This window comes from Amphiura filiformis, chromosome 17 (assembly GCF_039555335.1).
Source record: "Amphiura filiformis chromosome 17, Afil_fr2py, whole genome shotgun sequence".
NCBI lineage: Eukaryota > Metazoa > Echinodermata > Ophiuroidea > Amphilepidida > Amphiuridae > Amphiura > Amphiura filiformis.
Genome location: NC_092644.1, coordinates 62,080,489 through 62,103,239, shown reverse-complemented (window position 1 = coordinate 62,103,239; position 22,751 = coordinate 62,080,489). Strand labels below are relative to the sequence as shown.

Here is a 22,751-nt window from a genome sequence, read left to right as displayed (position 1 = left end):
AAAAGCCGCTGTAAGCCTGGTCTAACAGGCTTGCGTAGACTACGGCTACAGAAAACTGATTTCAAGAAATGCAAATTTTACTGAAGCCTGGGGCTAATCCTACAAGCCTGGCCCACTGGCTAATGAAGCCTCGAGGCTATGGTAGCCGTGCTTCGGGAAACGCGTTTTCAGTTAAGCCTGGTCTTACGAGCTCTTAAGCCTTGCGACTAGACAAGCCAACTGCTAAGTCACCCGTCGAGAAATTCGCCCTAAGTGGCTTATCTCTTGCCAGAGTCACCCTGCTTATTCAAAAGTACACATATTTTAAAGGACATTTGAAGAGAAATTCAATTATGCTATTAGTTTTAGTGCCAGAAATGGAGAGAAAAAGTTTTGATTGATAATGTCATTAAAATTGTACAATTATTTTACAATTTTTGACCACTACTTGTATGTATGTTTAACGCAAGGGATAGCAAACTCTTTTTTCCTAATTTGCTTGAAGGACCCATGCAATGTCTTTCTGAATCCATATTTATTTTGAGCTACATGTACATAGCTTTCAGAAAAGAAAAATAAGGGGTTCATCATGACAAGAAAGATGCAATTTTGTTGTTGTTTCACCCTGTATATTTATTACCCACCCTGTATTATGTTATACATTGTTGATTCGGCATCCTTGTAATATAAGCTTTCCAGAAACATATACTTTTAATGGTCTAAAATGTTTTCATTAAAGGTTGTGCTTAAGTGAATCAAAATTGGTGATTTTTTTCTCATTTTACATTATGCTACACGAAAGATGACCAGCTCATGACATGCGACCATATGTGTTGTATTGCATATGTGAATCAAATGGTTCCTCAGACTCATGAGTTTTTGTTTTGTTTTGTTTTTCCCTTCCCCCCCCCCCCTCTTTTTCCTCTAAAACACCAAAACAACCGACGGTCAAAATGTTATCCACGAAGAGGCAGCGCTCCATAAGTGATATCAGGCCAGCTAAAATAGTGTGTGTCGACAATCATGGTGGAGCCCAGTCCTGAGGTATTGTGGCTGACACTTTCATGTCTAAATGATCATGATGATATTAATATCATTTATAATTACCTCCTGCAATATCTGCAATGGGCATCACGATTGTAGCATAATATGCAACCTCCATGCCGTTGTAAGTCATGTTATTTATGTTAGCCCTATAAAAACAAGAAATAAAGATACAACTCTGTAATTACATCCCAGCAAACAAAATGTTTTATATAACAAAATGTAAGGTATATAATAGGTATAAAAAGCTTTTAGAAAACATTTTTGAAAACTTATTTTATTATTTTTTTTGCAATAATATTTTAACAGCAAAAGAAAGACATTTTAAGAGAAATTGGCTTTTTGAGCACCTATTTCTCAAGCAACTATGACAAGTTATATATCATTTTAAAGCTTGATTTAAAAAGATTTCAACTGTTTAATACTAAGAACTCAAAATTACGACTTCACACTGATGGGTCCTTCATGGATGGTAACAAATGTATTGCAGACTCCAATCATTTTGATGTTCATGGGCATGATGGGTAAGCCTACCACCCCCAACACTTGGGCCAGACCCCATTACACCCAAATATCTTCATTCTTCAAAAAACCCGGGTCAAAAACATGACATTTTGAACATTTCAAGCAAAGCATGAATACATTGTACTTGAATAGGAAAAGCCTAGAACCCATGCCATGCCATAGAATGCAGCACACCTGTATTAGAAATTAAACTACCATTGGTCACATTTCAATTTCAATTTCAATTAATAGTAGTAGGGAAGGGATCAGACTTCACACCAAAGATAATTAGATTTGCTTCAAGAAACACAAATATCAGGTGGCCGCTGATTACAGCGGCCTTCGCCGTCCGGCCAAAGCGTTTTTAAAATGCGTAAAAACAACTTGGTTTTAATGCTAATTATTGCATGTTCTAGGGAAGTCTGATTATCTTTATAAAATAGCAGGATGGGCGGGTTTTCGCTGAAATATTTTTTATGTAAAAAGTGAAGCATTCTACGTATAAAGGAATATATGAATATTAACTGCACAACATGTAGAACGATTCGTGATACACAATTGTGGTACATTTGGTGTTGTTTAGGAGGGGGAGAATTTTATTTCAATTTTATATACGTCAAAATATGTTTTGAATTTACTGAAAATAGACGATCAAAAAAGAATGAAAATTCTATGTAATTTTTTCATAGAACCCCGATAAAGATTACTGTATCGTTTTTATGATAATCTAATCTTCCATTTTCTAAAAACATCTTGGGGGTAGCTCTTGATCAGAGCCCTCGCAGTACCTTAGAAGATACATACATACATACATATACAATTTATACCGCGCATATTATCTAATTAAAGGTCAAAGCGCCATTACAAACTACAGCCAAGGCTGGAATAGAAACAAACAAAAAAATACATAAGGAAATAATTACAAATTATAATTACATTAAAAGATATGTTTTTAAAAGTTTTTTGAAAACAATAAGGGAAACAGCTTCTCTGATGGAGAGAGGAAGCATGTTCCATAGCCGGGGTCCAATAACAGAAAAGGCCCTGTCACCTGTTGAACGATGGGTTTTGGGAATGTGGAGCCTAGTATGATCAACGGATGAACGGAGGTAATGATGTGTAATGCTTTGACTGTTGTATAAAGTAATATCGGAGGAGAGGTATGTTGGTAGTGAGCCATTCATGATGCAGTCATGGTCCATGGCAAAGGCGATTCGACCTTTGTGGCATTAAACCCAGTTAACAGGAAATTAATCCAGTAAATCGATTCAGTAAAGCAAATAAGCTCATGCATTCGATCACTAACGGCAACAAGCTTCGGTCGATTACCCCAGCTGCAGCGTGTGTAAACTCTAATTTGCATAGAGGCTGTACGTGAAATTATTGATTGGCTCCAAACAAAGGATTTGAACCGGTGCACGTAATCATGGCGCAGTGCAGTCCATTCAATCAAATGTTGTCATCAACCTATTTGATCGCAGTGCATTGTTATGTGTGTGAGACGAACTGTCGCGGTTGATTGCAATCAAACAAACAATGTCTTATGTATTACTTTGTTCCGTGATGAAAATCGTGATGTTTTATTCAATCACTCTTGAAAATGTATTTCCTTTGTAGGCCTATTACTTTGTTTTGTGATGAAAATCGTGATGTTTTATTTCATCACGCTCTAAACAATAATTATAGTTACATGCATTTCAAGAAAAAAATCTTATCAAAACGGTAGGCCCTATGTTGTTTAGAAAAAATGTAGAAAGTGATGATGATGATGATGTCGATGATGATGATGATGATGATGATGATGATGATGATGATGATGATGATGATGATGATGATGTCTCCAAAAGTATCCCGGTTTGTTTTTCTTGCCCTAAATCGTGCGTAACTATTAATAAGGCACTTCAATAATCAATAATCAGTCACGTGACGGCCTCCACTAACTAGCTACTAACTTGGGTTTATGGGCGCTGATATTTCATGTTCACTGTCACTTATTTATCAGAAAAGTGCGACCATTTGTCAATCACCTACAGTACCCAATTTCGGCATACTATATCAGAAACTCATCATGATGATTGCCAGAGAATAGTTAAAATGTAGCTTGTACCGTTTTTTGTGGCATCCTTCAGAAGTGAGCGGTCCGATACCAATATTTTCGGTCAAATCTCCATTCAATTAACACGGGGAGTTGGCTAGCTATGCCTTGCCCTCACTCATATTTTACAAAAGTGCGACTATTTCTGAACATCTAACCTAGCTGTAATTTTAGGTCATGTTAGAGAAATATATTTGCTAGAAGTTTGGAGAATACCTAACATATTGACTGGTTATTTTTCACACAGTGATGTTAACTAGCCAAGTGCCCATTCTTCCAACGTAGATCATTTGTAGGGGTCACGCGTCAATGGTGAGAGCACTGTGTATTGTGTATAGGAAAACGGACAGTAACTGCAGTATGTCAAAGATTGATACATATACACAAGCAACTTAAAATTAACACGTTGGCGGACAGGTAGCCAATGAAGCCTCGCCAGGTAGGGAGATATGTGCTCACGTCTCTTAACACCGCAAATCAGGCGCACAGCTTTGTTTTGAATACGCTGAAGTTTGTCAAATTGCGCATTGGTGATGCCTGCAAGCAATGAATTTCCGTAGTCGAGGCGAGATAGAACAAGAGCCCTGATAATATGATGGCAAGTGTCCTCATCTAAATATTTCCTGATTCGGCCAATGTTTCTTAGCTGGTAGTTAAGAGTGCGGCACAATCCCCCACCTGGCTGGTCATTGACCCATCCGAATCCATGATAACACCCAGATTGCGGACGGAATTTGTAGGTTTAATCTCAGCAGTACCAACATTAAGGGTGAGATCAGGATGAGATCTTAAATTGTGAGGTGATCCAATGATCAGAAACTCAGTTTTCTCCATGTTTAGTTTCAATTTGTTTGATGTCATCCAATTTTGAATATCTGTTATACACCTCTCAATACAAGTGAGTGAACTAAGACATTCTGCTTGGTTCCTGGGATCATACGATATATAGATTTGAGTGTCATCGGCATAGATATGGTACAATAAATTGTGACTGCGTAATATATTACCAAGGGGAAGAATGTATGTTGTAAAGGCCCCATTATGGAACCCTGAGGCACTCCGCAATCTAAAGGGATGTCACTAGAGCATTGGCCATCAATAGAGACCCGACTGTATCTATTTAACATGTATGAACGGAACCAAGCAAGAGGTGGACCTGTAACTCCAAGAGCTGTTTCTAGTCTGTGAAGAAGAGTGTTGTGATCGATCGTATCAAATGCTGCTGTGAGATCCAGCATAACTAAGAGCACCATTTTGTTGTCATCAAGCTCACGCAGGACATCACCATGAACTTTCAGCAGTGCTGTCTCGGTGCTATGCCCTTTGCGATAGGCTGCATAGATTCATTCAGTCCATGGCAACTCAAATAGTCTTTAAACTTGGATGCCACAACACTCTCGATCAGTTTGGCAATAAACGGTATATTGGAAACAGGCCTATAGTTCTTAAATATGTTTTGGTCCAGAGTAGGCTTCTTTAATATAGGAGTAACCATTGCACTTTTAAGTAAATCAGGGAAATTACCAGATTCAAGAGACATATTTACAATGCGGGTTATTGTAGGCACAACAACAGGCAGATTTTGTTTCAGTAGCCATGTTGGTAGCTGATCAAGAGCACAAGTTTTATTTGTGAGGCGTTTAATCACCGTTTCGATCTCATCCATAGAATAGAAATAGGCTCAAAAACGTGCAATTTATGAGTTGTTGTGTCTAAAAAGCTACTATCTAACTCAGTGGGAGCACCAACTTCCTCCAACTCATCCGGGATTTTGTCAATTTTTTTCTTGAAGAAAAATGCAAACTTGTTACACAATGCTTCGGTAGAATCATGAACAGGGAGGGGTTTGGTTGATCCATTGAGAAGATTGCTAATGGTACGAAAAAGATCTTTGGCATTCGCGTCCACCACCTTGATCTTGAAGAAAGATGTTTTTGCTTGAGCAATCATGGTGTTAACAATATGCAGCTGGTTACGGTAGTTAGCACGATCTTCTTCGTGCATTGATTTTCTCCATTTCCTTTCAAGCTGTCTTCGCATACGCCTTTCACTAAAAATGTCTTCATTAAACCAAGGTGGTGTACCACGAGTGGATCTACTTTTAGTTTTAAATGGAGCATGTTGATCAAGAGTCACTGCACACGATTTAGAGAAATAACAAACCAAGTCATTAACATGATCAACAGAATCAGGAATATCATTTAAAGCTTTGTCAAGATCTTGTCTAAAAGCCTGATCATCAAGTGTGCGGAAATCTCTTCGAGTACTGGTCACCTTTTGGGAGATGTTTTTTATATCTCAGGGTACATTTAACAAAATGATGTTTAGATAGAAGAGATTCTTTAACACTATAGTTTACAACAATATTATCATCAGCCCTTGATATTAGGAGATCAAGAGTATTACCTGACTCATGGGTAGGACAAGATATATGTTGCTGAAACCCAGCAGTAGACAGAGAATTTTGGAAATTTCGAACTTCAGACTTAGTAGGAAGATCCAGAGATCCCCAAGTAAAATAAACCCAAGCGAGTGACTAGTTAGTATTAGTAAAGAAAATGTATATAGGCCAATCCATTCTGTAAAAAATTAATACCACTCTCATGCATCACCCAGCAGTACATGTATTTGTACAGAGCTTGCCGAAGGCAAGCTTCACTATAGGCAAGTCACCAACAAGTAAAGTAGGACCACTATGCAGTAAAGATCACTGTCTACCTGAGATATTGGTCTACCCCACACACCAACCGCGAAAGTCCACTGACCGACGCGCCAGCTAGTTGTGTCCAGTTGGGTCATTAAGAGACGCATTATAACGGTCATGCACGTGACACAGCTAAAATAATCGACCAGAAATCGGGGATCATTAAACATCAACCGTTTCAACCCAATGACAGTATGTCATTGGCCTGGTCATTGGCCCTCAGACTGTGGTGGAACTCACTTCCCGGCACCATCCTAGTCTCACCGTCTGTTGAGACTTTCAGGGGAGCTGTGGCTGCATCAATCTAGTCTGCAGCTATTGGTTTTTTACTCGCACACTATATTAATAAACACACACTCACTCTTGCATAGACTATGCCATAGTCGAATTTTATTAAAAATATGTTATTATTAGTCATGATGAACCCATTTCGTTGAACTCAAAATTATACTGATGTTTATTAAAATTAAAGTATTCAATAGTAAAACGGTCATAAAGAGTAATTAGTGACAATAAAAGTAACTGAATGCAACATTATCTTGCATAATTATAATGGCTCACTTTAATACGTACTGAACAATTCTGATTTTGGAATCTACCAGTTTATTGATAGCGAACCCCGAAAATCCTTGGGAAGCTAACAAACAGAGGGAGTGCGGTGACTGAAAAGATCAGATACAGAATAAGCTTTTTTCGCGGATATCTACTGAAAAAATGTCATAAAAAGAAGATGGTAGGATCACGAAATACTGCCCTCGTTTAGTTGCCGAGCATGCGTTGACGAGTATTTTCGTAGAAGTAGAAGTAGAAGTACTCCCTTAATTTGATCTCGTGCGCTAGCTTTTAATGTTTGAATGTTTCCATGTTCTAGTGCATGATGCGTATTCTGTCGGTCGGACATCCGGGCATGAACCGGCTGACAATAGCACTGCACTGGAGTGAAAACAACATTCGCTGAACTCTGCTCTGCCACTTTGACTTTGCCCTGGCCTGTACACTATTGAGTATTGTGCCAGGTTCGACTCTCTGCAAATAAAAATTTGCGATAAGTTGTTTTCACTCCAATGCATGAATGGATGTGACGTGGCCCCGACCGAGAGAATTGGGTATTAAAAAAGCCTATTCCCTACAATGCAGTACGTACACAAGTACGCAGAATTCGGCACCCTCAATCATGCTACGCATTCACATTATCAATGTTCTGACATTGTCATTGTGCCTGATCAAAACCGCGCAAAATGACAAATGTAATTTATGAAAGTAGTAAGCACTTCTTATATAATTGTCCAATATACACAATTTTGGGGTCCCCGTTTTCAGGGTCCCCGTTTTACAGATTGACCTAGGGTAATCTGTAAACCGGGGACCCCGAAAACGGGGACCCCTTAAAATCACCCTATAAAGCTTCTGACAAATTTCTAGGGGTCCCCGTTTTACAGATTGACCCAGGGTAATCTGTAAAACGGGGACCCCAAAAACGGGGACCCCACTAGAAATTTGTCAGAAGCTTTATGGGGTGATTTCTAGGGGGTCCCCGTTTTACAGATTACCCTAGGTCGATCTGTAAAACGGGGACCCTAAAAACGGGGACCCCAAAGTTTTGTATGTTGGACAAATATATATGCAGTCCTTTCTACTTTCATAAATCAAAATTGATCTAATCATGACGTAGATCTAATTCAAAGTGGTATAATATGTGGTGAAGTCACGGGCCTTGTGTGAATTAATTGTGGGTGTGTCCACGTGGATGTGTGGTGCGCCAGGGTCTTCCGATCCCCAACTCACATTTGTAATATTAGTATATCCATGGTGAATATATTGGCGACATTTGGAGACTCATCAGTCCTAAAATAGAGAGAAAAAACAGGGGTCCCCGTTTTCCAGGGGTCCCCGTTTTACAGATTACCCTGGGTCAATCTGTAAAACGGGGACCCCAAAAACGGGGACCCCTAGAAATTTGTCAGAAGCTTTATGGGGTGATTTTAAGGGGTCCCCGTTTTACAGATTACCCTAGGTCAATCTGTAAAACGGGGACCCTAAAAACGGGGACCCCAAAATTGTGTATATTGGACAATTATATAAGAAGTGCTTACTACTTTCATAAATTACATTTGTAATATTAGTATATCCATGGTGAATATTTTGTCGAGATTTGGAGACTCATCAGTCCTAAAATAGAGAGAAAAAATAGGGTCCCCACTTTTTGGGGTCCCCGTTTTACAGATTACCCTGGGTCAATCTGTAAAACGGGGACCCTAAAACGGGGACCCCTAGAAATTTGTCAGAAGCTTTATGGGGTGATTTTAGGGGTCCCAGTTTTGGGGTCCCTGTTTTACAGATTACCCTAGGTAAATCTGTAAAACGGGGACCCTAAAACGGGGGACCCCAAAATTGTGTATATTGGACAATTATATAAGAAGTGCTTACTACTTTCATAAATTACATTTGTAATATTAGTATATCCATGGTGAATATTTTGTCGAGATTTGGAGACTCATCAGTCCTAAAATAGAGAGAAAAAATAGGGGTCCCCGTTTTTGGGGTCCCCGTTTTACAAATTACCCTGGGTCAATCTGTAAAACGGGGACCCTAAAAACGGGGACCCCCTAGAAATTTGTCAGAAGCTTTATGGGGTGATTTTAGGGTCCCCGTTTTTGGGGTCCCGTTTTACAGATTACCCTAGGTCAATCTGTAAAACGGGGACCCTAAAAACGGGGACCCCAAAATTGTGTATATTGGACAATTATATAAGAAGTGCTTACTACTTTCATAAATTACATTTGTAATATTAGTATATCCATGGTGAATATTTTGTCGAGATTTGGAGACTCATCAGTCCTAAAATAGAGAGAAAAAATAGGGGTCCCCGTTTTTGGGGTCCCCGTTTTACAGATTACCCTGGGTCAATCTGTAAAACGGGGACCCCAAAGTTGAAAAACGGGGACCCCCTAGAAATTTGTCAGTAACTTTATGGGGTGATTTTAAGGGGTCCCCGTTTTCGGGGTCCCCGTTTTATATACTCCCCCTAATGCTTACTATTTTTTTCCAGTATACAAATATTAACTGTCTATGAGTGTGATGGTCGAAATATAATCACGAGGTGAAAGATTGATTGTTCCATTCCACGAGCCGGAACGGCGAGTGGAATGGAACAATACATCTTTCACCGAGTGATTATATTTCGACCATTACACGAATTTAAGACAGTTAATATTTGTTTTATATCACTCATGCATACATTCTATTACTAAATACTATTTAAGGTAGAAAATACATTTTTTCATCAACATAACACCATGTTTTGCCGTGATATACTTCACATTTTGGGGTCCACCACATAATTAAATCGGCGAGTACAAGAGTCAGCGCACGGCTGGGCGCAGGCGCACTACGGCAGAGCACTATGATGGTAAAGACTATCACACGGAGAGGGTGATGGTAAAAATGATATATGGTAATCAACCAATGAACTGTCTAGAATTTATGTATGAGTGATATAATACATATTGGCTAATGCGTACTGTTTACAGAATCGCCTGAATAGCCAGAGTATACGCAACGGGTGAGTGGACTACGGAGGGAAGTATACATTGTAACTGATCACATCGTATCATTATCTTGCAGTAGATCATTATTGCAAAATACATCATTGAGACATTCTTAACAATGGGTGGAGTGATCCAAAAGTTGTTTTCTCATCTGATTGGATCGAATGAGATGAGGATATTGATAGTGGGTTTGGCTGCTGCTGGTAAGACAACAATTCTCTTGAAGTTTGGTGCAATAATCACAACCACTCCAACTCCAGGTGAGTAGACCTGATTTTAAGTGGCTCCTATTAATATTCCAAAATAATAATAATAATAATAATAATAATAATAATAATAATAATAATAATAATAATAATAATAATAATAATAATAATAATAATAATAATAATAATAATACAGCATTTGTACAGCAAATTGTGAATCTCAGATTCCTCAATGCGCTTTACACAATTATAAAACTACTTAATTTACAAAGATGAAATTAGCTTAAAAATTAAATAAATATTAACTATAGATAAAAAATAAAAAGCAGGCCAGCTGCACAATACACAACCACAAAAGGTGCATACAGCTTTGACACAACCATCTCCATCCATAGGATGGAGATGGCTGCGTAGGAAGCATGAGAGACCCACCGTTGTAGCAGAAGAGCCAATCCGTGGGCCTCAAATGCCCCTCAACAACCAATGCGATGATTCCTCAATGCGCTTTACACAATTATAAAACTACTTAATTTACAAAGATGAAATTAGCTTAAAAATTAAATAAATATTAACTATAGATAAAAAAAAATAAAAAGCAGGCCAGCTGCACAATACACAACCACAAAAGGTGCATACAGCTTTGACACAACCATCTCCATCCATAGGATGGAGATGGCTGCGTAGGAAGCATGAGAGACCCACCGTTGTAGCAGAAGAGCCAATCCGTGGGCCTCAAATGCCCCTCAACAACCAATGCAATGATACAAATGCCACTTATGATAAAGGTACACACAAAGTAAAACACTATTCTCATAAAATGACACATACTGATACAAAAACTGAAAGCAAAAAATGAATTGCAACTACACATGTATGTAAATGAGTTGTTGATTATTTATACAGCACTGAATGCAATATGTAGTTGTTGTTGTTTTTTGACAAATTTGATTTTTATACACCAGTTTTTTTAAATATTAAACAATACATAAACAGTACCAGCACACACACACATACCCCCACATACATATTTATATAGCACTTGAATTGTGTAGCTTTTACAATAAGAACAAAATGTTTAATTGAAAAGTCCCTTCCAAACCTGCCATTTATTTTGATAAATTCGGTATTTTGAATCTTTTAAAAAAATAAACGGGATAAAAGAAATGGTTGAATTTTGGCATCTTTTTCTATATATATAAAACTTAGTTAAAATGAGAATTAAATTTAGAGCACTATTTATTTTTCCTAAATCTGTCCCGAAAGGAATATGATTTCGGTTGAAAGTGATAGGAATACCGAGTTTTTGTAAACACCAGGTTTCGAGCTGAGATCAAATGGGTTTAACCCTTTTACAGTCTGATAAAAGATGAATTATCGTTTCGGGTTCCTCGTTGCAAAAAGTACATTTCTTTTGCCAATTTTAAACATAAATGTATTTGTGGTAAGAATTCCATTTAAAATTCTGTACTGAAACCACCGTAATTTTGTATCCATTGTACATATAAATGGCAAAGAAGAGTATATCTTCCATTCATCATCTGAAAAGCTACTATTCAATTTTACTTCCCATTTTTGTTTTGCTTTTGGTATCTTTGAGGACATACGTTGTTTGCAGATTGATCTGCAACCTAAAATAAAACTGAAATGATATGGGATAAACGGCTTAGGAATTGCAATAAATGTATCGTTTTCCTGAAATAGATGCTTGAAATTACTCTTAATTGCGCAAATTACATTACATTACAAAATGTTGTATTCCAAATAAATTAGCCTTAATCCATAATTTGTTTCAATTTCATGAAGAAAGAGAAAACGGTTTTGGTTAACATAGACAAAATCAATACCTGCTGTACGCCATTTTTTATAATTTATTTCTTTACCACCAATCTTAAACCATTCGTTTTCCCATAAACATGATCTTAAAATTGTATTATGATTGTGCTTTTTCTTTACCTTAGAACAAGCTAAAAGAACTTCTTTCCAAAAAACATTTTGGGAATTTTTTGCTATACTTTTAGTGTATAATTTGCGCCCTTTTCAATATCATTAATATGTATACCAGTTAAAATAGAAAAAACATCAATCCTTCAGCATCAATACTTCCATTTACAATTCGTCTTATCCATGTACATTTCAGTGCTTCAAAGAATAAATCTACTTTAACCAATCTTAATCCACCTTCAGAATAATCATTTGACAATGATCTCTACTTATTTTATCTCTTGTACCTTTCCAAATAAAATTATAGATTTTGTTTTGTCTTTTAACGGGTTAGGAATTGAAAGAACAAGGTGGTTAAACTTTGGCATCAGTAGGGATTTGACTATAGTTATTCTTCCAAAAACTGTTTTAACAGTTAAACTTAAAAGTTTCTTTTAGACCAATATGTAGTTGTTAGTAATTGATTCTTAAGCATGAACAGATGTAATATGCATTATTGAATTAGCCTACTGTTTGCCTTTTATTGCATTTGGATAAATATGGTGTTGTAAGTCAATAGTACATTCTGCAATATGAACCAAACACTTTCAATCTAAAGTCTGCAAAAAAAGTAGCGCAGCTGTTATAAATACGCCTATAGCTTTAGAACTAATAATTGTTTCCACAATATTTCTGCATAGAAAGAAGGATGATTTATTTACGCCCATTTTGATACCCCATTTGTCAAATGTCGTTCAATATCAATAATACTGTAGTGCTTTTGAAGCTGGTTTCAAAATCGGGGTACCGTTATAACGTAATAAAAATACATCGGGTATCAATATGGCAGCCACCGTGGATTGCAAACTGACCGCTGATCGTCGTAAGGAATTAAGAATTTCTTCTTTATTTGGATTTATATAAGCTTGGGACTTTTACTGTTTGTCGTTTTTATTATTACTGCAACTATATAGCCATTGATTAATTTATGGTACATATTTCCTTTAATATTGAACGAAATTGGACAAATGGGTTATCAAAATGTGTGTAAATAAATCATCCTTCTTTCTATATTGAAATATTGTAAACACAATTGTTAGATCTGCCGCTATAGGGGTATTTATAACAGCTGCTTTGTGCAGTCTTTATATAAACTTGTATTCAAAAATTCAATTTAATTTTTTTTGTTAAAAAATGGTTGTATAACCATGACATCGTTTCTTTGTACATGTATCTGCAGGTTTCAATGTAGAGACAATGGTATACAAAAACATCAATTTCACATCATGGGATTTAGGCGGTCAGGACAACTTCAGACCGATATGGAGACATTACTTACAAAACACACAAGGTAAGTTCATAATGGTGAAGCTCTGCACATATAGGCCTATAGCAGGGGCTATTTTAACGTGCCTCCTGGCACGTTCGTGCAGTGAGAATAGAAATCCGTGCAGTGAGAATTAAAAATCCGTGCTTAAAGGAGGATTTCGTGATCCTAGCATCCTCTTTTTATGACATTTTTCAGTAGATATCCACGAAAAAGCTTATTTCCAAAATTTCAGTTGATTCCGATTTTGCGTTTGCGAGTTATGCATGATTATGTGTATTAGACTGCTCCATAGACAATGTGTTGTAATTTCGTTCTGGTGCACCAGAACGAAATACAAATTTGGCGATATTTTTGCTAAACGAATTAATCTGCAAGAAATATTTGGTACATAAACATTATGTAGCCAGAGGTATCCAGTGGTGTAAAAATCTCAACTTTTTTTTTTGGTAAAATGGGGGGGATTAGGCTGTGGATCACGAAATGCCCTTTAGATATTGCTATACTAGTTTCAGCCCGAAAAATGACTAAGAAATTAAAGGAGTTCCCCCACAAAGTAAGACTGATCTAGTCGGGAAATCCTATGTCTATTATTGTATAGTTTGTGGTGGTCAGTCAAACATTCAATTGGCAGGGGAAATCAAGCAAATATTGCCTCACAACGCTTCTGGTAACGCCCTTTCCTCCCAATTTTCGGTCACTCGTGGGGGAAAGCCTCTGGACGAGAAAATCCGCAACAGGCGTGAGGCAGCTCCATCGGACAGAAATTGTCCACAATTGCCCTGTGCATCTTTAGACCGTTAAACACCTTAATTTTGGGGCAAAAATAGTGTAATTACACAACATATCACCTTGGTTTGTGCTAAAATAGGGTAAAATGGAAAGGTTTTGCGCGCTTCGTGCGCAATTGTCCCAGTAAAACAGGCCAAAAATTATGACCATCAGGAACGTTTTCATCGCCGCTCAAAATAAAATTTTAGGAAAATAGTTGTTTTGATGTATAATAGTAGCCTAGAATGTTGTTTAATTATTAAAACCAAAAGGAACTGTCTTGGGGTCACTATGTTTGAAAAAAATCATTGTAATTAACGAAAGCTATAGCTTCGGAAATGATCAAAAATGTCATTTTGCCGGACTTAATTAAAAATTCATAATTAAAAAAGTTAATGAGATATTTCAATTTTTCTTTTTGATTTTGAGAGCATTAGTCAAGTTACATAAACTAGTGCAAACAAATGGGTTCAAATTTGACTGCAAAGGTGGTTTCTAGTATTGGTTTTGATTTATTTTGTTACAAAAGCCCTTACATCCACAAAAGGCCCGATATAAAAGAAATATTAAAACAAATAGTAAGGCTTGAAAATTGTACCAAACCTATTCTTTTAGTTTCTATTCATCAACACTTTATCCGAACCCAAAATGAATCAAATCGAACAAGTAATACTTGCACAATTAAAAAAAGCTGTTTTTCTCAAAAAGTCAAAAAGTGGCTGTAAGGGCCTTTGTAACAAAGCTCTTCAAATAAAAGTAATGTTTCCTCTACTTACACAAGCCCGGGGACAATAAAACTTAGGGTGCTCCATTCTACTTCAGTGCCAATGAGGTTAAGAAAATGGTTATACTATTGCACTTTTGTAGAAAATAAACACACTGTTTATGGACTGAACATCTTAGTGTTTTAAGTTGAGCAGTATAGACATTTAGTTCATGAAGAGTGTGTTTAAGCTTTTGTAATGAAATTTATATGCAACTTTTTTATGCAATTTGCCGACAACTTATGCACCTTTGCATCACTTAAGTTGCAGAAATCTTATCACGTTTTGAGAATGTTACGCTACTGTGCGACAGGTTAAGAGATAGACTGGCCCCCAGTCTCGGTTCGGTTCCATCTCTGGATAATGTAACAATAAATAATTACGTAATGCCTTATGAAAAAAATGCCAACTCCCCCCTTATTTTCTTCAATGCCAAAAACCCATTCCTCTTCATCCACAAATCGACGCCACTAATTACACCCACCACAGTCAACCATGCAGCAATATAGAAATATACTCGTATTATAAGTGAACGCGAAAGTCCATTGAGCGCTGATTCCGAGACTGGTCCAATCTGTTAGAGATCTCACTTCCAAATATTCGTTCAACGAAGCACGGTGATTCCGATGTCAATTACGAAAGCCCCGCCCCAGTTTCAATTCAAATATGGTAGCACAAAGCTATGCCGCGGGATGTGACGCAAGATCGGATGGGACACTTGCACACCACTCCACGCCATACATAAATTCTGCCAGTCACATTTCCCCAATATGAAATTTTTTTAAAGTAAAATTTTAATTTTAATTTTACTCATTAAAGTTTGGCGGAGGCGGGGTTCGAACTCACGGCGGCGGACTGCTTCGGACACACTAAGAACCCAGCGCCTTAGACCAGTCGGCCACTTGTCTTCTTGGAATTCATTTGAAACTTATTTGAACATAAATCGCAACTTCAACATAGGCCTACCACGTGACAAGCAAAGGCAGAAAACGTACCATATTTTGGAATTTTATTTGCCTAAAAACATTTATATGTGTATTATTAGCGCTCAATATTTGTTAACTGCGTGTTTTATACAAAAAAAAATCCAATAATAAACAGTGATAACTGGGCGTATGTATGGACAATACATTATATCGATTTTGACACGTGCTTGTGTCTCAGTACATTTCCATGGTCAGTAAAATACTATAGAGGAAAACCTACCATTTTCTTGTATACACGTTCGATGTTTTTATCAATTACAAAAAAAATCCATTTTAGACCCCAAATGTTTTTTTCAGGAAATAAAAGATTAGATTACCATAAAAACGAAACAGTAATCTTTTGCCGGGTCTAATGTAATATTCACATAGGATTTTCAACGTTTTTTCTATCCTTATTCTTGCTCAATTAAAAAATATTTTGGCGTATATAAAATTGAAATAAAATTCTCTGCTTCTTAAACGACATCAAATGTGCCACAATTGGGTATCACGAATCGTTATATATGATGTGCAGTTAATATTCATATTTTCTTTTATACAGAGGATGCTTCAGTTTTGACAGGAAAAATATTTTCTTGAAAACCCTCTCACTCGGTTATTTTAAAAAGGTAACCACGCTTCCCTAGAATGTGCAATAAATTAGCATTAAAATTTTTCTTATTCTAACAGCAGTCGTTTCTAGAATGTATTATGGCGAAATGTGGTGTAGGACACTTGTCAACAACTGAGAGGTATTGAGCTCAAGTGGCACGCGTCTGATAGACCCATGGTACGCGCAATAATAAAAGGCAACCACTCGACTCGGACTTAGGCCTATTGTCCATATTGCGTACATTATCGCGTGCGGTTTGCAAATGTTTGCACATTATTTAGCTAGGAAGCCTTTTCAAATATCCCCGCGCTGCCAAGCTGCGTTGATTGGTCGGATACAATATCGTTGTTTAGTCGCTTACACAAACGTTAATGTAGTGAAAACATGGACGTGGTATATAGAAAGATTGCGTGACTCCAACCGTAAAGTGAACTTCCAGCAGTTTGTGGGAGCTGGAAGTCAAATTGCCTACAGACTGGGAGGGTCCGTGTATTGGGTTGATTTTTAATGCTATGTAATCTACATTACCAGTCGTTCTCCACGGACCCGAGGGAGGGTCTAGTTAAGAGATGGTAGGGACACGTGTGTAATTTCATTCAACATTTAATAAAGAGGTTCTGTGTACTTTTATAGAGTTATCAGTAAATCAAAAGGAGTTTTTTTATTATTATGACATTTTACAGCTATCAATTTCGTGCAATTGTAGGCACCTGTGTACATTTTATGCATTTTTGTAGAGTTTGTATTCATTTTTGCATATCAATACCATCAATACCATAAACTTAATGGCATTAATGATCCTAGTGTGTACTTTCATGGAGCTGTAGGTAATTAAAAATAATGACATGTCAATTAAATGAATTAGTGAAATACATTAGTGAACCAGACATGTATCAATTTTCAACTTTAAGTGCATATCATTAGATTAATAAACTTTACTTCGAGGACTGTTAAATGTAAAAAATATCATAAAATTTGTATTATATCGCAAATTTCAAAAATTCAAAATTATTTGATATCAGTTAAGGCTATTCCTCGTATTTAGAATGCAATTTGGTATGTCTGATTGGGCTATTCCAGAAAATAGATGCACACCCCCTATAGAGGAGTTCGGATATCCAGACTTTTTGTCCAGTCGTGATTGTTGGAAATCCAGACTTTTTAAGTGTTCAAAGGCGAAAAAATCCATCAGAAAAATAGTCAGAAATCCTGAATTTGAGAGCTCATTTTTAGAAATTTCCATGATTTTTTCTTCATTTAATTGGATTTCCAAGCTTTTTCAAGCGAAATTGGCAACTGGAATTTCAGTTGTTTTCAGAAAGCAGACTTGGAAATCCAGACATTTCTTTGATTAAAAATTTACTCCTCTATAAGGGGTGTGCACTTATTTTCTGGAATAGCCCATTGATGTGCTCTCAGCTCTCAGCCCTTAACGTCAAAAACGAGTCAGTAAAATGCGTGATTTAAACGCGTGATTTGTAAAAGTTTACAAAACTGGATGGGAGACAACCCTCTGCCAGCAACCCCTTCCCCTTAAGCTTGTCTCCGCTAGCTGATCTTTTAGATTTTAAGTTTGCTAACGTGCAGTGACTTTTTTCTTCTAAAATAGCCCCTGGCCTATAGATTGCTCAATTATGACTGAAACTGTCCTGTGATTAGGTCGACTCAAAGAGTACCGACTCTGTCATGTTTGCGTGCCTTTTATGCAGTGGCGGCGCCAGGATTTTTTTCGGGAGTGAGGTGGGGGGCATGGGGGAAGCGAATTTCAGGGGGGAGCAAAATCAACCAATTTTGCGCAAAATTGCCGCAAAAAGTGGAATGTTTGGTCATTTTTGAGTTTTACGGGAGGCACCTGGGGCAAGACAAATATTTGGGGAATTCCTCCTCCCTCACCCCCCGTACTGCCACCACTGCTCTCATGGAGGGTTTTAGAGGTATATTAATGTACAGGTCTCTGGATAGTCTCGGTACCAGCCAGTTTGTACTCCTCCGTCACTAAACAAACCGTCTGGCGACAACCAGTGAAATGACGATCGCTGATTAGTTAATGAAAGAGGTTTTCAAATGGCTATGGAACCACGTGACTGCGGAATTAGGACGCGACTTGTGATCTGTGGTAGAAGTGACACTAAACATCACACTTGTAGCTTACCACAAGTGCAAAATGTACAATATTTACAATAGGACTAGACTAGGGGTGGCAGCCGATTTGTGCTCCTCGGTTACTGAACAAACTGAGCTAAACTGTCTGACGACGACTTCCGTCTTTTCCCTTTGGCTGAACATCAACTCGGTAAAAAAACAGAGCTAAATTGGCTGTCAATCAAGCGATGGGCTTCCGCGCATGCAGCAGTTGCGGACAACCATGCGGTTATATAAATCCACACGCGCTGCGACTTGTCTGGCATGAAAGGTGATATCAGACGATTGGCGCCTCAGTGGCTGTCGCGTCTAGTCTATCATATTGTAAGGGGCTGTGCAATAATTATGAGACCTGGGGAGGGTAATGGTTTTTGTTTTTGTTTTTTTTTTTGGGCTTTTGGCCAGCCAAAGGTGGGGGGCAAAACAATTTTGGCAAGCCGAGAGGGGGCAAGCAATTTTGGCACACATTCATGGGGCGCCTTTTAAAATAAAACGCTCTAAAAAGGCTTTGGAAAACAGTATGGAACGCTTAAATATGCTAATTTTCCTGCTCGCTGCGCTCGCAATATATATCTAAACCATTTAAGTTTGCAAATTTGGATCCCCAATTTTTTTGGGGGGGGATTCTTTGGCAGGCCGAGGGGGGGGGGCGTAAGCGATTTTTGGCGGGCCGAGAAACTATTGTAGGCCTACATTTTGTGCTTGTTCATGGCTAGCTACAATTAACTACAAATCAGGTTGGTATAGTGTTCAGGGGCGGATCCAGGAATTTTCAATAGAGGGGCGCCGAGCCACCGCCACACAAAGTCAGGCGCCACTCTGCAAAAATACACAGAGTCAGGCGCCGATCTGCACAAAATAGAGGGGGCGCGCGCCGCGTGCGCCCCCCTCTAAATCCGCCACTGGTGTTCAGTGTCACTTCTACACAAGTCACATCCTAATTCCGCAGTCACGTGTTTCTATAACGTTTTTATATGGAAATTCGTTAACTAATCCGCGATCGTCATTTCAAGGCTGTCGCCAGACGGTTTGTTTAGTGACGGAGACCAATTGTGTGTTTTGTAAACAGGCCTGATCTTTGTGTTAGACAGTAACGATAGAGAACGTGTGGTTGATGCCCGTGAGGAGCTGATGGGGATGATAGATGAAGAACACGTCTTCGATAAGCCTGTTCTTATCCTTGCCAACAAACAGGTTAGTGGTCTAAAAACCAGTAACATAGCCAGGATTTTGGTGTGAGTGAGCATAGCCAAGTTTTTGTCCACATTTGTCAATTTTTGGTCCCATTGCATTAAGTCATTTTAAGACACATTTTTCTGGGGGGCACTCTGCCCCCACCCCTCGCCCTGGCTACGCCACTGCTAAAAACAGGTGGATTGCTAAGACACCTCACGTTACCCCATGTAAAAGTTGGAACTTATACAATGTGCACACACATTATCTTCCCATTAGGCCTAAAAAAATTGTTTGATTGGCGTAACTTAAAAAAAAGACTTAGGCTAGGTCGGTCTAACAATGCTGTAATAATTATTACTGTTTATGAATCTTTGTTTCCCGTTATACAGGATTTACCCAATGCAATGGACGTTGCAGAAGTGACCGACAAACTTGGCCTTAGCAACATAAGAGGGCGCGCGTGGTTCATTCAGGCAACCTCCGCAACAAGCGGGGATGGCCTTTACGAAGGCCTGGATTGGCTTACCAATAATATTCAAACACCTAACTCTTTATTGTGTGACCACCTGTGGTCTAATGTCCCTGTTTCTTTCATTCAGAACCCCTGGGGCACTTAAATTACCATAAATATATGTGTTATGACGCTATTTGCTTTCCATAGCTAATTTAAATATATATCGCTCCGCGGCTCCGTCTCCTCAATTACCCTGGACTATTATTCGTGGTAGTTTTCAGCCAGCCATAGCCGGGAAAGGAGCTAAGAATATTTCACTCATCTATTATATTGTTGTGATCACTTTGTTGATGAGAAATTAAAGTTTATTTGTGAAGTTATATTTTGCTCTCCGTTTGTTTCTGTTTGAGTCTTTCCCCGTCTCAGATGGAAGATCCATTGGCCATATATTTGGTTTAATTTCTAGTAATCAGATAACTGGCGAGTGGATCTTCACATCAATTCTGAGTCATAATATATGTATGTTCCCCCGAAGCAGCTTTTTTTAAATTTCGCTGCTCCGAAAGAAGCTGAAAGACCCCCTAAATTTGACCAAAAGGAAGCTCCTAACGACCCTGTATATTGATATTTTTGGCTCTAAATTTAGTTAGGCATATTTTGAAGATAGCATTTAGGGCCTACGAAGAAAATAATTATTACATCCAGCGAAATCTGTTAAAAAATCTTTTCGTGTATAAATGCTTTGTGTTAAATTTGCCATGGATATCTACAAGTCAGATGAGTTCAGTGCCTGGTTGCCTTTAAAAGTTAAAGATAAAGTGCAATATTCTCTGAGAAATGCAAACCATTTTAACAAAATCAAGTGCAGAACCAATAGGTTTCAAAATAGTGCAATTCCTTATTTTGTCGATTTGCTCAATGAACTCCTGTAATGTGCTCTAATTTTAATCATGTTGCTGGCTATCTGTTTTTTATATTGATGTGTTTATTTTTCCAAATTCTTGATATTATCTTATTGTATTGTTGTATTGAAAGTATAGGGGGGTGGGAGAATAGACTATGATATGTGAGTTTTGTTGGTGTGAGGACTCTGATTGTGGTTTAATTCCCCGGGGGGGGGGTACTCAGTACAAATGACCATACGGGGACGTGCCGCAAACATGGGTAGCATTTTCAGCCTTCTGGTATATCAATGACCCCTTTTTCAAAGCCTATTTTGGTATATGAATGGGTCCTTTTTCAAAATTTTCTCAATTTTTTTCGTAAAACAGCCAAAATTTTCAAAATTTTCCCAAAATTTTGGGAAAATTTGTAAAAACTAAGACAATTTTGGGTAAATTCGTCCGAAATTTTGACTTTTGGTATATCAATGGGTCCAAATTTCTTGAAAAATTGGTATATTTATGGGTCTACTTCCAAAATCTCAGCGGCACGTCCCTACCAAAACCAAACTTGAGTACCCCCCCGGGTTTAATTCAGGATGTGTCTAGTGTCATGCTGAGTGGTGTGGGTGTGCAACTGTTGTGAGTGGTTATGTGCCCTTCCAGTGTGCTGTAAGTGGATTGTGCTGTGCAAATGTTGTGTGCTTGTGAGTAGTCTGGGTTGGATTTCTTGTGGTGGATTATTAACTTGTTTTACTTCCGTATGGTTTGTGCTATCGGGTTTGCTGCAATATTTTGTTTATTTATTTTGTTGTTCACTTGCATTTTGTCATAATTCTTTATTGTGTATATTATATATGTCTTTTAATGTAAACTTTGCTGTAATTTAGCCTGCGGGCTACAATGCATTGTGTTAATAAACCATAAATGAAAAAAAAAATATGTTTTTTCTTTGTGTTTATTGATTTTTGTTTTTGACTTTTGACTATCTGAAATTTTTTTGGCGAAATCTAACCCCACTTTTTAGATTTTCGAGGACCGCACTGGCCAAAAAAAATTCACAACTTCCGTCGGCAAAAAAAAATCGTCGGTACATTTACAAGTTGTGCCCCCCCCCCCCGTTCCAAAAACCTGGCTACGCCACAGTAAGAAATAATACGTGCAAAGAAAGGAATGAATAAAGAAAATAATAAACTAAACACATAGCAGCTCTAGGTAGGGGGGGTGTTATTTTGCAAATTTCAACTTTTTAATATGAATTGCAGTTCAATATATGGTATCAACATTGGAAATCAAGAATATGAAAAAATTTTATTCAAAAAAGATTTCTAACCCCCCTGTACATGCCCTAGCCTGAGTCCCTGGCCTCTCACTCGCAAAATGGCGGACAAACATGGCGGCGGCTCGTTCGAGGCCTGAGAAGAGAGCGCACCACCAATGATTGCGCCATTGGATTACACAGGGAAATACGCACGTTTGGATGGCGTTTTGTCACTGCAAAAACGTAATATAGATAAAAAGTTTGGTATCAAATTAAAGCTTATCACGTGTAGAATATTATTCTTTTAACAGAATATATTGGTGACCATCTACTTTTTTTGCTATTTGGCCGCAAAGAAAAAACGTGCAAATTTAACCCTAAAAAATCACTCAATTTT

The 22,751-nt window shown here is 37.9% G+C and overlaps 1 protein-coding gene across 1 annotated transcript; it reads left to right on the top strand.

Annotated features, from left to right (window-relative positions):
* Positions 1-9,864: 9,864 nt before the first annotated feature.
* Positions 9,865-20,623, top strand: LOC140138133 (uncharacterized). Its single transcript, XM_072160057.1, has 4 exons — positions 9,865-10,134; positions 13,241-13,351; positions 19,652-19,776; positions 20,148-20,623. Exons 1-4 carry the CDS (start codon positions 9,993-9,995, stop codon positions 20,373-20,375), a joined length of 606 nt encoding a protein of 201 aa, XP_072016158.1. The 5' UTR covers positions 9,865-9,992; the 3' UTR covers positions 20,376-20,623.
* Positions 20,624-22,751: the final 2,128 nt, after the last annotated feature.